We start from the raw sequence: 13,101 nt of genomic DNA, 5'->3' as shown, positions 1-13,101 counted from the left end.
ATCGCGATTGTTATTTTCATGAAATTCGGAATAACATTTGACATAAGAATAGAATGGCTGGAATAACGTATAGACTTTTTTGTCTACAAATGTTTTTTTTAAATTGATATCGTAGCATTTTACATGAAAACGTATGTGAACAGTACATTTCAATACGTTTGATCACGTGATGTCCAAAGGTTACAGAATCCATCATGGCGGCTATGTGGAAGTTAGGAGCCGGTGTCTGGAATTCGCAAGCGAGTTTGAGTGTGTACTTCGTCTTATCAAATATTTAACATGCATATCTAACGCATAAGAAGCGTTTCCATATAATGCCTCGTAAAATATATTGTTCGCATCTGAATGTTGTTATTGCATCGTCCATGGTAATTTTCATTCCTCACTGAAGTCGGTAAACTAACAAAACTCAGTGTCGGTTGATTTTTAGAAGCTGTCATAGCATACAATTTCTCCAACTCCAATGTTTCTTAACCAACTAGCAATTGATTCTACAACTAATTGTCATGTTATGGGTTTGTTATGCATATGATTTATGAGTTTTACAGGGTAGGTTCAACCCCGCATTTGTTCAGAAACTTACATTTTAAAAACATTTTCAAGTAATGAAAGAACATAATCTTCGAGGAGTTAAGAAATTTTGAATTCGTGCCAATTTTAAGACATTTACAAATAAGTTGACTACAACAGAATAAGTAATTGATTAAGGCATATACTCCACCACAGTATCCATTTAACATTTTTCTATAATAATCAGACAATGAAAAATAACATTTAAGTCTTTCAAATAGTACCTAGTTTTGATATGGTACACATAAAAAATTACAATGTAATTGAATACATCATAACTAGTATTGCCAATTATTTATTTGGATTATGCACTCTCTTGTAACTTTTGTGGACAGTTTCTATCAATCCTTTTACATCATAGGTAAAAGTGACACACAAGTAGATATACACAAAGATACACCTTTCACCCACGCTCACTCTCGTTGTGCAAAAAACAACATTATCATCATCAATTTTTTAAAAGTTGATGTCATAACTGCATTGATGATATCAGAAATCTTTATATCATCACAGTGATGATAGAGCTATTCAGTGCTGATATAACTCATAGTTTTGATCAACTAGAGCAATGCTTTGTATTCACTGCATTGAAATATGCCAGTTTTCCTGTTTAGACACAGATAAGCAAATGACGAATAAATTAGATTCCATAAGACAATTCTCAGGTACATTTCTGGTTTTCTCAAATTTGATTTATATGGTTTAACAAGCAAGTCTAACCAGATAACAGCAAACAATGATGAAATACAACATAAAGCAGCCTATTCAATATGATGTCATGCTGTCAAATGTAATGAAACTACCTTGATGCACTAATATTTCATGAAGTTTTTTTGAACATGCTTTATTTAATATTTGAAATTTTTTTTCATTTGTTTTTACAAAAAAAAAATAAAACAAAAAAATGAAAAGTACATATCTATTATATCATGTATATCTCACTGGTAAGATGAATCATCATATTTTTCACTTGTGCTTCATACTTGTAAAAATGATAAATATCCTCTATGCATTCATATCTACACTTACTTTGGTTATCACTGGAGCTGTTTAACATCATCTCCTATAAAGTTTAAACATGTACAGTTTCTAGGTTTATAGATTTTACACATTGAAGTTAAAGTTCATAGTGCACATTCTAGATACAGAGCCAATGCACTTACCTGACGTCTCTTATCTATATCTATATCAAGAATTTATCAGCCTGTTAACATAAAATGTTGCTCTACAGTAATTGTTATTAGTACCTATATCAGTTATATATTTTATCTATCACTGTCTTATAAATGGCTTTTTGTCTTAATGGCCATCAAGTATATGTACTACTAATACATTTGTACAATAGTAAGCTTCAATTTGGATCCCAAAGTTTTAACAATGACTGTCACCTCAGGGAATGGCCTAAGGCTATAATTGATGGCCATTTTAAATCTTTTCCACCAATTACGGTTGTATATGACATTATGAGCTAAACTTGTCCAGACTCATCTGTCATTTATAGTTATTAGGTATCTAGGTAATACACAGTGGAAGCATTTCACAAGATGTTTAAACACAAGACTCAGAAATTTTATCCAAAATAAAACCTTTAAGTGAACTAAAGGTGAAATGTACGAGTGTACAAATATGAAATTTTGCAAGTTTATATTCTTAATAATTATCTGCTGCTTTTTTTTTGCCTTCATTCACAATTTTAGGTCATCTGACCAAATAGCCATTGTGCTTTATCCGTTGTCGTGCGTCATATGTAAACTTTTTCTTTAAAATCTTTAAAAACATACTCCTCTTTCATACCTGGATGGATTTAAACCAATTTGGTCTGATGTATCATTTGGTGAGGGTAATCATTTCTCAAATTGTGATTCAGCCCCAGGGGTCGAGGGACGGGGTCCCAAAGGGAAAGATGCTGAAATAAGATTGAAAACCCTACTCCTTTTTGCCTGAGTGGATTTCAACAAGTTTTGTTGTGATTCATCAGAGGTTGGCAATTATTTCTTAATTCAGAAATTTGTTTCAATCTCAAGGGACTTCAGGGCGGGGCCCCAAAAGGGAAAATAAAGCAATATTTTGCTTCCAAAAACACTACTCCTTTTTAATGCTTGAATGGATTTCAACTGAATTTGGCGATTGTGTAGTGCATGTATAAAGAATATGATTTCAAGTTTGCAGAAAATATCTTGATGAACCAACAATGTCTTCAATGTAAGCTGTAAATTGAGCAATTTATTATCGGCCTATTTTGCCTCTTTCATATTTAGTACTTCATAGTCAGATAGCCATTAAGACCCATGGGCCTCTTGTGAACAATATAAATGTGAAAGGAACGATGTTTACATATATGATGTGGGTAGTGAATATTACAAATTATTTTTACTTTCAAACAACTTCTTATATATTGACTTGGATTTGAGGAATAATCTGGACTAGGGGTTGAAGTGCTATTACTGTCTATGGATTTAGGCTCATGGCATCATGATATGGGCTGCAGCATAATACAATACAACCATTTTCGTTAAGCCATATGAGTAATGCATGATATTAACTATATGTACTCAGGACTGTGTGGGCCTTTTTTGCCTCTTTTGTCATCAGTAATGGACAGTCATTCTCATTTAATGACATTAAAAATATTTGTTAGAGGTAGTGAATACAGGTATTGTTTGAAGTATTGCTACACATTCTAAAATCCATAATTCCACCAACCATACCTGGTAGTGATCTGTAATAAATATTCGATACTCATGGTAATTTTTTGTATTTCTTTTTTCACTCCAGATGGTCTGCGATGTATCAGCACATCAGTTGCTCAGTATGCTCCAGCAAACAAAAGTAAGTCCATCGAACAATAAATTCCTAGTAAATATCAATATTGTTTGTGGGCTGAATGAGATTCTTTGCTTATTGGTCATGTTTTATTGCCAAATATATGATGAATTAATGATTTGTAAGATGAATTTTTTTCCAATTATTCAGTAAAATTCAGCAGGTGTATTAAAGCAACATCACAGTAACAACATTTTTAAAAATGATGTTATTATTGCATATATATATATATATCAAGTGTTTCACCTTGTGAACAATGACAGTTGGTTTTTCACTAAAATATGTACATAATGAGGTTGATTAACGATTTCACTTACTGTGTCACTACTATCACTGTCATTATGTTTATGATTTCCATGAAACTGAACTTTCTGCCATTTATTGAATGATAGTTTTTTATGGAGGAATATCCAGATATTGAAAGGAATATATCTGACATGAATGGTGATATGAATTACTTACTCTTGACTTTTGTAATTTTTGTTATCTTTGAGACGTTTTCTAGTATCAATTCTGACTCTTGACTTTTGTAATTTTTGTTATCTTTGAGACGTTTTCTAGTATCAATTCTGACTCTTGACTTTTGTAATTTTTGTTTTTGTTTTTTCTTTTTTAAAGAGAAATCCTTGGGTGGGAAGCAAGGCCGGAACATTGTTCTGGTGGAAGGTGTGAGGACACCATTTCTCATATCTATGACGTCCTATCAGGATCTGATGCCTCATGATTTGGCTAGAGCTGCTTTGTCGTAAGTCAATATATAGTATTCTATTAATATTGCTAAGAATATTTCAGAAATATTGCTGGAGTATTTTCCATGCAAGAAATTTGAAATATTTGATTTTAAAAAGAAAAAAAATCACTTGATTGTGTATTTTCAGCAGCAAGATTGATAGTACAGAAGAAATTCAGTTGTCTATTCATCCAGTAATAAGTCTACCCATATCTTTTTCTATTCAATAGAAATAAGCAATTGCTATTTCACTGTCCTGCAATAAGTCTACCCCCTGATTTTGTGTCAGAATTTGTATGTTCAGATCCCCTAGGCTTATTGATGATAGATACGATAATAACTACATAAAGAATTGTAATTAAGGTACAGGAAAAGATTGAAAACAAATTACAGAGCCTCAAGTGGACTCTTTACCAACTCGGATCGTAAATTAATACAGCATTTTGGTTTTTTTTCAAATGATGATTGATTTATGTTTCAGAGGGTTGATACGGAAGACAAACATGGACAAAAGTAAGTTCCCTGTTATATCCTATTGGAGTGGCTATTGGCACTAAACACCAATGTTTAGTGTCTGGTCATCTTGAATTCTCAATACCGTGCCGTTAGTTTTAGATATAGATTTGATCTCAATATATTTACATCCATTACCCGTCATAATCATTGGTTGTGCCATGTGTCGGATCAAATTTGATTAGATAGAATCATTCTTGTTTTTTCACAGCCTTACTAGGAATCAAACGTGGGACCTATGGCTTACAAGTTTTATATTTGAGCTAGAGAAATGTATGTTGCTGCTAGTATATACCAGCGTGACACATACACTGTCATTGTAGCTCACTAACAATGTGATAGATGTTTACCATTACCACGTTGTTAGTAAAATCCTTGGTATAAATGGATAGAAGGTTATGTTCACCATCAGAAATCCTCATCACTGTGGTGAGGTAAAATGTATCACAATCAGTCATGGTCTAAGAGAAATTTTTTTCACGATCACTTTAAAAGTTTAATGTACAACAAAACAGCGAAAGTATCATCCCCATGAAAATAACCAGCTTTATCCTACTACATTGATGAAGGCAGACAATGGTCAGTAAACACACATGAAGGATAAAGCCCTTAAAAAAATGATAAGATATGAAAAGGCGCTACTGATTATTTCATTTTTAGAGGGAATATTATATTATTAGATTGGAATCCTAATGAAAGCATTCTGCTACTCAAAGAACATTTATACAAGGGTGGGTGTAGTTCTAATACTGTAATAATTTTCGGCCTTTGTTCAGCTACTTATATAGAAAGGTACATGTAAATGATACTATTGTTTGGATATATAATGATGAATGTATCTCTACCTTTATAGGTATTGTAGACTACATATTGTATGGAACTGTCATTCAGGAAGTGAAGACCAGCAATGTTGCCAGAGAAGTAAGTCTCAGATAATGAAGGACACATGTGATACTGGTGTCAAACTGTTCAAGCTATTTAACTTATATTTTACTTATATATAATAGTTTTATTATTAGTTATAGATATTGAATATCACTGTAAGTTGGAAATCTTGAATATTGAAAATCAGATCATACTATAAATCACTTAGATTTTGGAGAAACTTTATTTCACGAACTTACCTCTTCAGTCATATATGTGAAAACATGGTTTTTCACGAAAGCTGATCTATAAATGACTTAAAATTCGCAAATGATGAGCTTTCAGAGACCTGGACTCCAAGAATCTCCCATATCAGTGATTGAGTAAAAAGGGATGCCATCCAGAATTGTTAATCACATGGGTACTGAATTCACAGTTGACTCTCCTGGTGTATTAATGCGGACAAAATCACACGCAAAATACAAGTGTTTTACAGTAATTAGATAGTTACACAATGTTTTGGACAAGTTTGAAGCTTGTCTAGTCTGGATGATATAAGCTTTACTCTGGACATTGTAACAACAATTTTGTGAAACCAAAGGTTTTTACAAAACAGCATTAATATTTTTGATCTCTTGGACTATCCTCTAATATGTTTTGGTTGTCTGCCAGATTTTGGTGTTAAAATACGAGTAGGTAACTTCTTACTTGTAAAAATGGAATAAGATTTGGCAACATCTCCCAGAGGTTATCATGAAAGATTTAGAAATAATGGGTGATCATAAATGATACCAGATATAGTCTGATGAAGAGGTATATATTTCAGGCCGCCCTTGGAGCTGGATTCCCTGATAATATTCCAGCACACACTGTCACCCAGGCATGCATCTCCTCCAATCAAGCCATTACCACTGGTAAGATACAGTGTTATTCACACCACTCAATATTTCTTTTCATTTTTCCTAACAAAACTGAGTAACTGAAAAGCCTAATGTATCAATAGTCTTACCACAAATTCAAAGATATTGTGAGCGATGTTTTCACAGATATAGAAAGATTTCTCAATATTTTTAACAAATTGTCCTTTCCTAGCTATAGGTATAGAGTCTGTATATATTTCCAAAGGAATAAATTTGTTAATTGTCTTTTCATGTAATAAAGAGAACACTGCTTGACCTTTCGTATGAAGAAAATATATAAACTGTTCTTTTTAGGGGAATATCTTGTTACTTTACAGGGATGGGGTTGATTGCTTCGGGATCTTGTGATGCTGTGGTAGCTGGCGGAGTGGAGTTTATGTCTGATGTTCCAATCAGACACAGTCGTAAAATGAGAAAATTGATGCTACAGCTTAACAAGTCCAAAAATAAGGCAGGCGTCATCATGAAGATGTTGTCACCATCAGCTCTCACACCCGAGGTAAGGAAAAATAGGCGTTACACAACTGACCTTGAAAATTTATCAATATTTGTATAGTGAAAATAATAGACATTGGGGGAATATAACCTTTTCAAACATTTTATTGAATCAGATACCTCATCTGCATGTGTTTATGAAATTAAATAAATATAACTCTTAGATGATCTGTTGATATATTTATATAATTGTCATTATATTTTGTCAATCTTTCAAAGAATATAAGTTTGAGCAAAACATTATGTGTATGTAGATAACTTAAAAGAGAGTTAGTAACTATAAAATTGACAATGAAAAGTATTGTATGATTTTTTTTACATTATAAAAAGTATTGTATAAATTTTGATTTCCAGTTACCTGCTGTTGCTGAGTTTTCTACAAATGAGACGATGGGCCACTCTGCTGACAGATTGTGCGCCGCTTTCAAAATTAGCCGAAGAGAACAAGTAAAAAAATTTTGTTTTAGAAAAGACTTGATCATTTTTGGAATGATTTAGCAAATGTGAAGGATCTAATAACTTAAACTTGTGAATGTAAATTTGACATTTTAATCATAATGGTAAAATAAAAAAGCAAATGACAACTGAAATATTTGCTTTATTTAGAAGTATACATTTTCTTACTTTGGTAAAATTATTTTGTTAAAGGATGAGTTTGCTCTGAGATCCCACACGTTTGCTCATGAGGCAACAGAGAAGGGACTTCTCTCTGATGTCATCTCTTACAAAGTACCAGGCGTAAAAGAACCAGTGACTAGAGACAATGGCGTCAGGCCATCATCGATGGAAAAATTGTCTAGTCTGAAGCCAGCCTTCATCAAACCACATGGCACAAGCACAGCAGCAAACGCATCATTTCTGGTGAGATTGCAATTAAAACATACACACAGAGTTCATGCATATTTTGAATGCTGTTGAGATTTGTAATTGTGAAGGAAACCAGAAGGAACTGAATCAATGATTGTACCTGTATTAACATATGAAATAGTTTTATAGAACCGTGCTTTGTAATCAGAATTATGATCATAATTTTACATAAATATTACATTGAATGCACAGCTCTCATCCATTTGATTTTCATTAATTTGACATTTTAGACTTCAGCATAGGACAGTATTTGCAAAGATTTTTTACTTATTTGGAAACTTACAAAACATTTTGCAGCTCTGATCTTGATTATTTGTATATAAGTGAGTTTTATGTTCATTTAGACTGACGGTGCCTCAGCATGTCTGATTATGGAGGAAGAGAAAGCCTTGGCTTTAGGATTTAAACCTAAAGCTTACCTGAGGGACTTCTTGTATGTTTCTCAGGATCCCAAGGACCAATTACTGCTGGGGTGAGTTGCTTGTGACCAGACAACTGTCTCTATTTGGTTTGAGGCCTTTCTCATAGAGGACAACCATTGTGATTTCTATACAGTACCTACTGTTTATGTATAATAATGTCAATGTGGACACATTTGGGGTATTGTAACTGGGTGAAGAGTTTAGCTATTGTAATCAGGTTATATTTCATTGAGATATAATTTGAAATTATGATCAGTCATTCTGTTTTTGGAGTTTAGACAGAATTAATTCTTTTTAAATCCTACCTATTTTATTTGTCTAGCAATAGACTCAGGGAGTCAATATGTTACTTCTTCCACAAAAACAAGGGACAGTGTTATTACAGAACAATGATGTAACAATGGTTTGTGATTTTCTTAATAACAAAATATATGGGTGAGCTTATTACCAGACATGGTCCGAATGCTGAATAAAAACTGTAAAAGTTTGTAATTATCCTCATCAGTATTCCAAATCTTGCTTTTAGCTCCATTTAAGTGATGCTGCATATTGTACTGTCATGAAAGCTTTGGTACATATTTAGAGCATTTTCATCAAATTCTTTACTTTTTCACAGACCAGCATATGCAACACCAAAGATCCTGGAGAAAGCTGGACTCACCATGTCAGACATAGATGTTTTTGAATACCATGAAGCTTTTGCTGTAAGTGTCTTGTCATTTAATTGGAAATAGAATCAACAGATATGAAAACAAATCTACAGAAAGTAATTACATGTCAAATTATGAATAAATACAAATATTAAAATAACAGGGAACCATTGGTGAGTGGAATTTTAACAAGACTGTAGATAAGACTTCCAAAGAGAAATCAAATACATTATCAACATATACTTCATACTAATGTGAAGATTGTTTATTGAAGGTTAAAATCAATATTTACTGCAATAAGGTCTACAGTATTGATAAATATTTTTACAATCTTTTCAGGGTCAGATCCTGGCCAACTTGAAAGCCTTGGATTCAGATTGGTTTGCACAAAACTATATGAAGAGAAGTGGAAAGGTATGGTCTTTGTCAAATGTTGGAAAGAACAACCAGATGGGGGTTTGGGAGGGTTAGTCCTGTTTATTCTAACATACATTGTATAATAATGTATAGGTGTAGCAGCTTAAAATGTAAAAATATGAATCACTACAACCAAAAGAACTTTAAATGCTCTTGTAAGTAGGAGTAAGGAGTAATTTTCATCAACTATAATGTGAAATAACTGTATTGAGAACCTCCGTTTGACTTTGAAGACACAGCAATCCCCTTCTTGATATATACATGTTTAATATCATTCCAATCTTTTTTTTTTCTTTTCAAATAAAAGTATGACCTCTGCAAACTATAAATGAATGGCGTTATGTTTTGTTGTCATTTCTAACAGTTTGGCGCCATCCCCATGGACAAGTTTAACCTGTGGGGTGGATCACTGTCTCTCGGCCACCCATTTGGTGCAACAGGAGTCCGGCTAGTAACCACAGCAGCTCATCGTCTCGCTAAAGAAGATGGACAGTTTGGACTTGTGGCAGCGTGTGCAGCTGGAGGCATTGTAAGTTTAAACTGCATTGTTTTGTCTTTTGAAAAAACTAAACATAAAATTTGGTCGCTCTTGAACAAAATTGCTACAACCATGTGCATTTTGATTGATCATAAATCCATTTCAAACGTGTTCTTTTCAATGCATTTTCTTATGAAATAGAAAAATTGGAGGAGGAAGCATTTCTTTTCTGTAGAAATTTACAAATGAACACCTACACGATAACGTATAGTTTTGTAGAATCTGACAAGTGTTGCTGAACTGTTTCATTATTCATATAGTATGTAACAATCTTGTATATTTGAATCATTGTTTTTAATTCTTTTTTAAGGGCCATGCTATGATTGTGGAAAGATATCCGTCATCGTGATGGGAATCAAATTAGATCTGTCCATTCAGTGAGCCATGTATATAAAGAACATCTGGATTGATTTCCCTTTTGACATCATTAAAGACTAGGATGGAGTGTCATCAAAGATACTTAATGTCCGGTTTGAAGTGCTAAGTGGTCTGCTGAGTTGGATGTAAAATGATATAGACTGTCATCCAAGTCAATTAAATTTTGTTGTTGTGATTTTGTGGAGAATTACTCAGTGGGACAAATCAGTGATATGGAGGTTACGAACAATATACTAATTGATGTTGACATTGTCATTGCTACACTGCATTTCACTTTTGTAATATGATTACACAAGTGAAATTCATGTTAAAATCTCATTTTTTCATATTAACTGTGATACATCACATTTGTATATAATTATTTATATTAAAATTGTGAGAATATGAACTAGAATATTTGGATTGTTTGTTTTGGCTCATGCTGATGCTTATGTCTTTGGGCTGCATCTATCCATCATTGAAGAACAGAGGGAATTTTGACCATATTTGGTCAGCAGCATCCTTGGGAAAGTAAAACCTTAAATCTTTTGTAGGAATGACAATTTTTTTTTTCAAATTTTGATAAAAACACCTTTAGGGGAAGGAAGGAGAAGATGTTGGTACATATTTTCAATTAAGATTTTACATATTCATGTAGTTGACAATTTATTGGACTTGGCCATCTTTAAGATTTGCATTTAATTGCTATAAGCTGTCATAATGAAACTTGGAATACACTTCTATCTATATTTGTCATATAACTGACCTGTTATCAAGGCAAATATTGTTAGACACATGTAATAACATTTTGATGTCATAGTCACATTTTGGTTGTCTTTGTAGTGAAAACATGTCATCATTGTCAAAATAAGTCTGAATATAGGTTACATGAATGACATGTCAAATTATGTACCAAGTATAATGAATTCCATCATACATCAGCAGGAGTGTACAATTCCTCTTATGGTATAACCTATGGTCATGGTAATTAGACTGGATATTGCATATTTTGATGGAAAATGGTTAAATCTCGGAGTTTATCAATGGGACTGATTAATCATAACGTACAAGACCCTGATGTTATTGAAATTAGTTGATTGTTTAGGCTCCTGGCCCATGGCCTTAGGTACTGGGCCATAAAACAAAGATAAAATACCAACATGTCAACAAAATCATAATCCAAACTCAAATTCAATAAAACTAGGGCAAAATATAAACAAAAGAAAGTTTTAAACAGGGAATCCAGAAAAAATACAAGGAGAATATGACCAGGTGTTCTGCAAGAGTAAGCATCTTCTGCTTCATAAACAACACCTAAAAAGTAAACCTTGTTAAATCAAAGTAATTAATGTCATGTTCTCAAATGAGAACAAGCTATACAACAAGGGAATCAAAAGGCAAACAAAATTCATCAAACATATCTAGCTTCATATTGCACAAAGAAATAGAATATCTCTCATCACTGATGAAACGTGAAACTTCCTCAACACATCAGGGGCATCAAAATCATCATGCTTACCATACAGTTTTGTGGAAAGCTGTCCATGTTGGTTTTGCTGTAGGAAAAATTCCAGGTAAGCGGTTGATGTAGAAGAGTGTTATATCTTTGATTTCCAATTCTGGTGGGCATATATACAATGAAGATAAATAAATTTCTTGTTATCTACTACTTAGTAAGGTCTTTGTGACCTGTTTTGATAAACTGTTCAATAAATTCAGGCTCCTATGAAAACAAAAAGTCAGTTAAGGGAAGGGCACCGTTAGTTCCCATAGGTATGCCTATATACCACCAAAATTGACGAAAATGTTATCAACCAGAAACATTTTTATGATTTCATTTTCCATGTTTTCCTTCTTTGATTTGAATATATTATCTCTTTTTTTTTTTTTTTTTTTAAAATATGCTTCAGTGTAGTTCACAACTATATATTTACCACTGTTTACCTTTGTTGGAAAAGAAAGCTCTTACAACAAGAGAAGGAAAGCTTTTTTCAGTTGAGAATGGGGTATGGTGGTGTATAGTTCTTTTTTGTTAGAAAAAGTTCATTGGAGTTCTTTAAAATCCACTTACTGTCTACTCAAGAGTGGAATTCAATAGTAACACAATCAGACTAACCAAGATTGACAGTACTAAGAATGGTGATTAGTAGTTTTGAAAAAGGCTTACAGCTAGACAAGCCAGCAATAAAACATTGCTTATATGGATTCTTGTGAAGTAAAGTATCCAGTATAAATGAGGCAGGTCCATATCCTTATCATTAATAGGCATCTAGATGATTGTACCATAATATCTAAGCATAATTAGCCAGTATTTCTTCTTTGGAAAGATAGCATGAAATGAAGGTGTGGTTTTCTTCATTGTCAAGCGAGCATGGTCCTTTTTTTTTTATAAACAGGAAATGTAATAATGTTTGTAGACATGGATCAAGTTATTGGACGCCTAATATGCAGGCATAATATTATCCCTGTGGCTGGAGGAAAGGTATCGATAGTTCTTTAGTTTCTTAGTTGAAGGGGACATTTGTAGAAGTGTTTGGGGTGTATAAATTTGTAAAAAGTTGTACAAAGCCATTAACACATTTTGCCCCTGTGACCTTTAAAATGAGTCAAAAACATCTGTTTGAAGATACGTGATTGTCTTTCCTTCCAGTGGCCACTGGTCTATGCCCCTGATGTGTGTGTTCACAAAGAAGTCTAAAACATTTTAAAAACTTTGACTACCATGACCTTGGAATAGGTAAAGATAATTCATTTGATTACACTCAATGCTGTGAGATGGTAATACCTACTACTTCTGGAAAATATAAATAACAAGAGGTGATGCAGACCTTTTTGGCCTGTTGTTTTGAGTTCTGAAAAGTTTTTGAGTATTCCAACAGTATTTGACCTCAGAAGTTGTTTGGACAGGTCCGCTGATAAAAGTATTGACAACCTG

General features: G+C 33.1%; 1 protein-coding gene across 1 annotated transcript; it reads left to right on the top strand.

Annotated features, from left to right (window-relative positions):
• Positions 1-194: 194 nt before the first annotated feature.
• LOC132543243 (trifunctional enzyme subunit beta, mitochondrial-like) lies at positions 195-10,575 on the top strand. Its single transcript, XM_060206728.1, has 14 exons — positions 195-249; positions 3,346-3,399; positions 4,012-4,138; positions 4,605-4,636; positions 5,490-5,557; positions 6,327-6,414; positions 6,738-6,919; positions 7,270-7,362; positions 7,564-7,776; positions 8,127-8,254; positions 8,821-8,908; positions 9,194-9,268; positions 9,636-9,800; positions 10,120-10,575. Exons 1-14 carry the CDS (start codon positions 195-197, stop codon positions 10,156-10,158), a joined length of 1,407 nt encoding a protein of 468 aa, XP_060062711.1. The 3' UTR covers positions 10,159-10,575.
• Positions 10,576-13,101: the final 2,526 nt, after the last annotated feature.

This window comes from Ylistrum balloti, unplaced genomic scaffold (assembly GCF_031769215.1).
Source record: "Ylistrum balloti isolate Yb309-2 unplaced genomic scaffold, AGI_CSIRO_Ybal_v1 Utg369578, whole genome shotgun sequence".
Taxonomy (NCBI): Eukaryota; Metazoa; Mollusca; class Bivalvia; order Pectinida; family Pectinidae; genus Ylistrum; species Ylistrum balloti.
This window is presented reverse-complemented; position numbering and strand designations above follow the sequence as displayed.

Excerpts from the sequence above, each read along its gene's own strand:
- LOC132543243 (XM_060206728.1), top strand. The coding sequence starts at position 195 with ATGGCGGCTATGTGGAAGTTAGGAGCCGGTGTCTGGAATTCGCAAGCG. Across the intron at positions 7,777-8,126 it reads CAGCAAACGCATCATTTCTG|ACTGACGGTGCCTCAGCATG; the intron begins GTGAGATTGCAA and ends ATGTTCATTTAG. Across the intron at positions 8,255-8,820 it reads AAGGACCAATTACTGCTGGG|ACCAGCATATGCAACACCAA; the intron begins GTGAGTTGCTTG and ends ACTTTTTCACAG.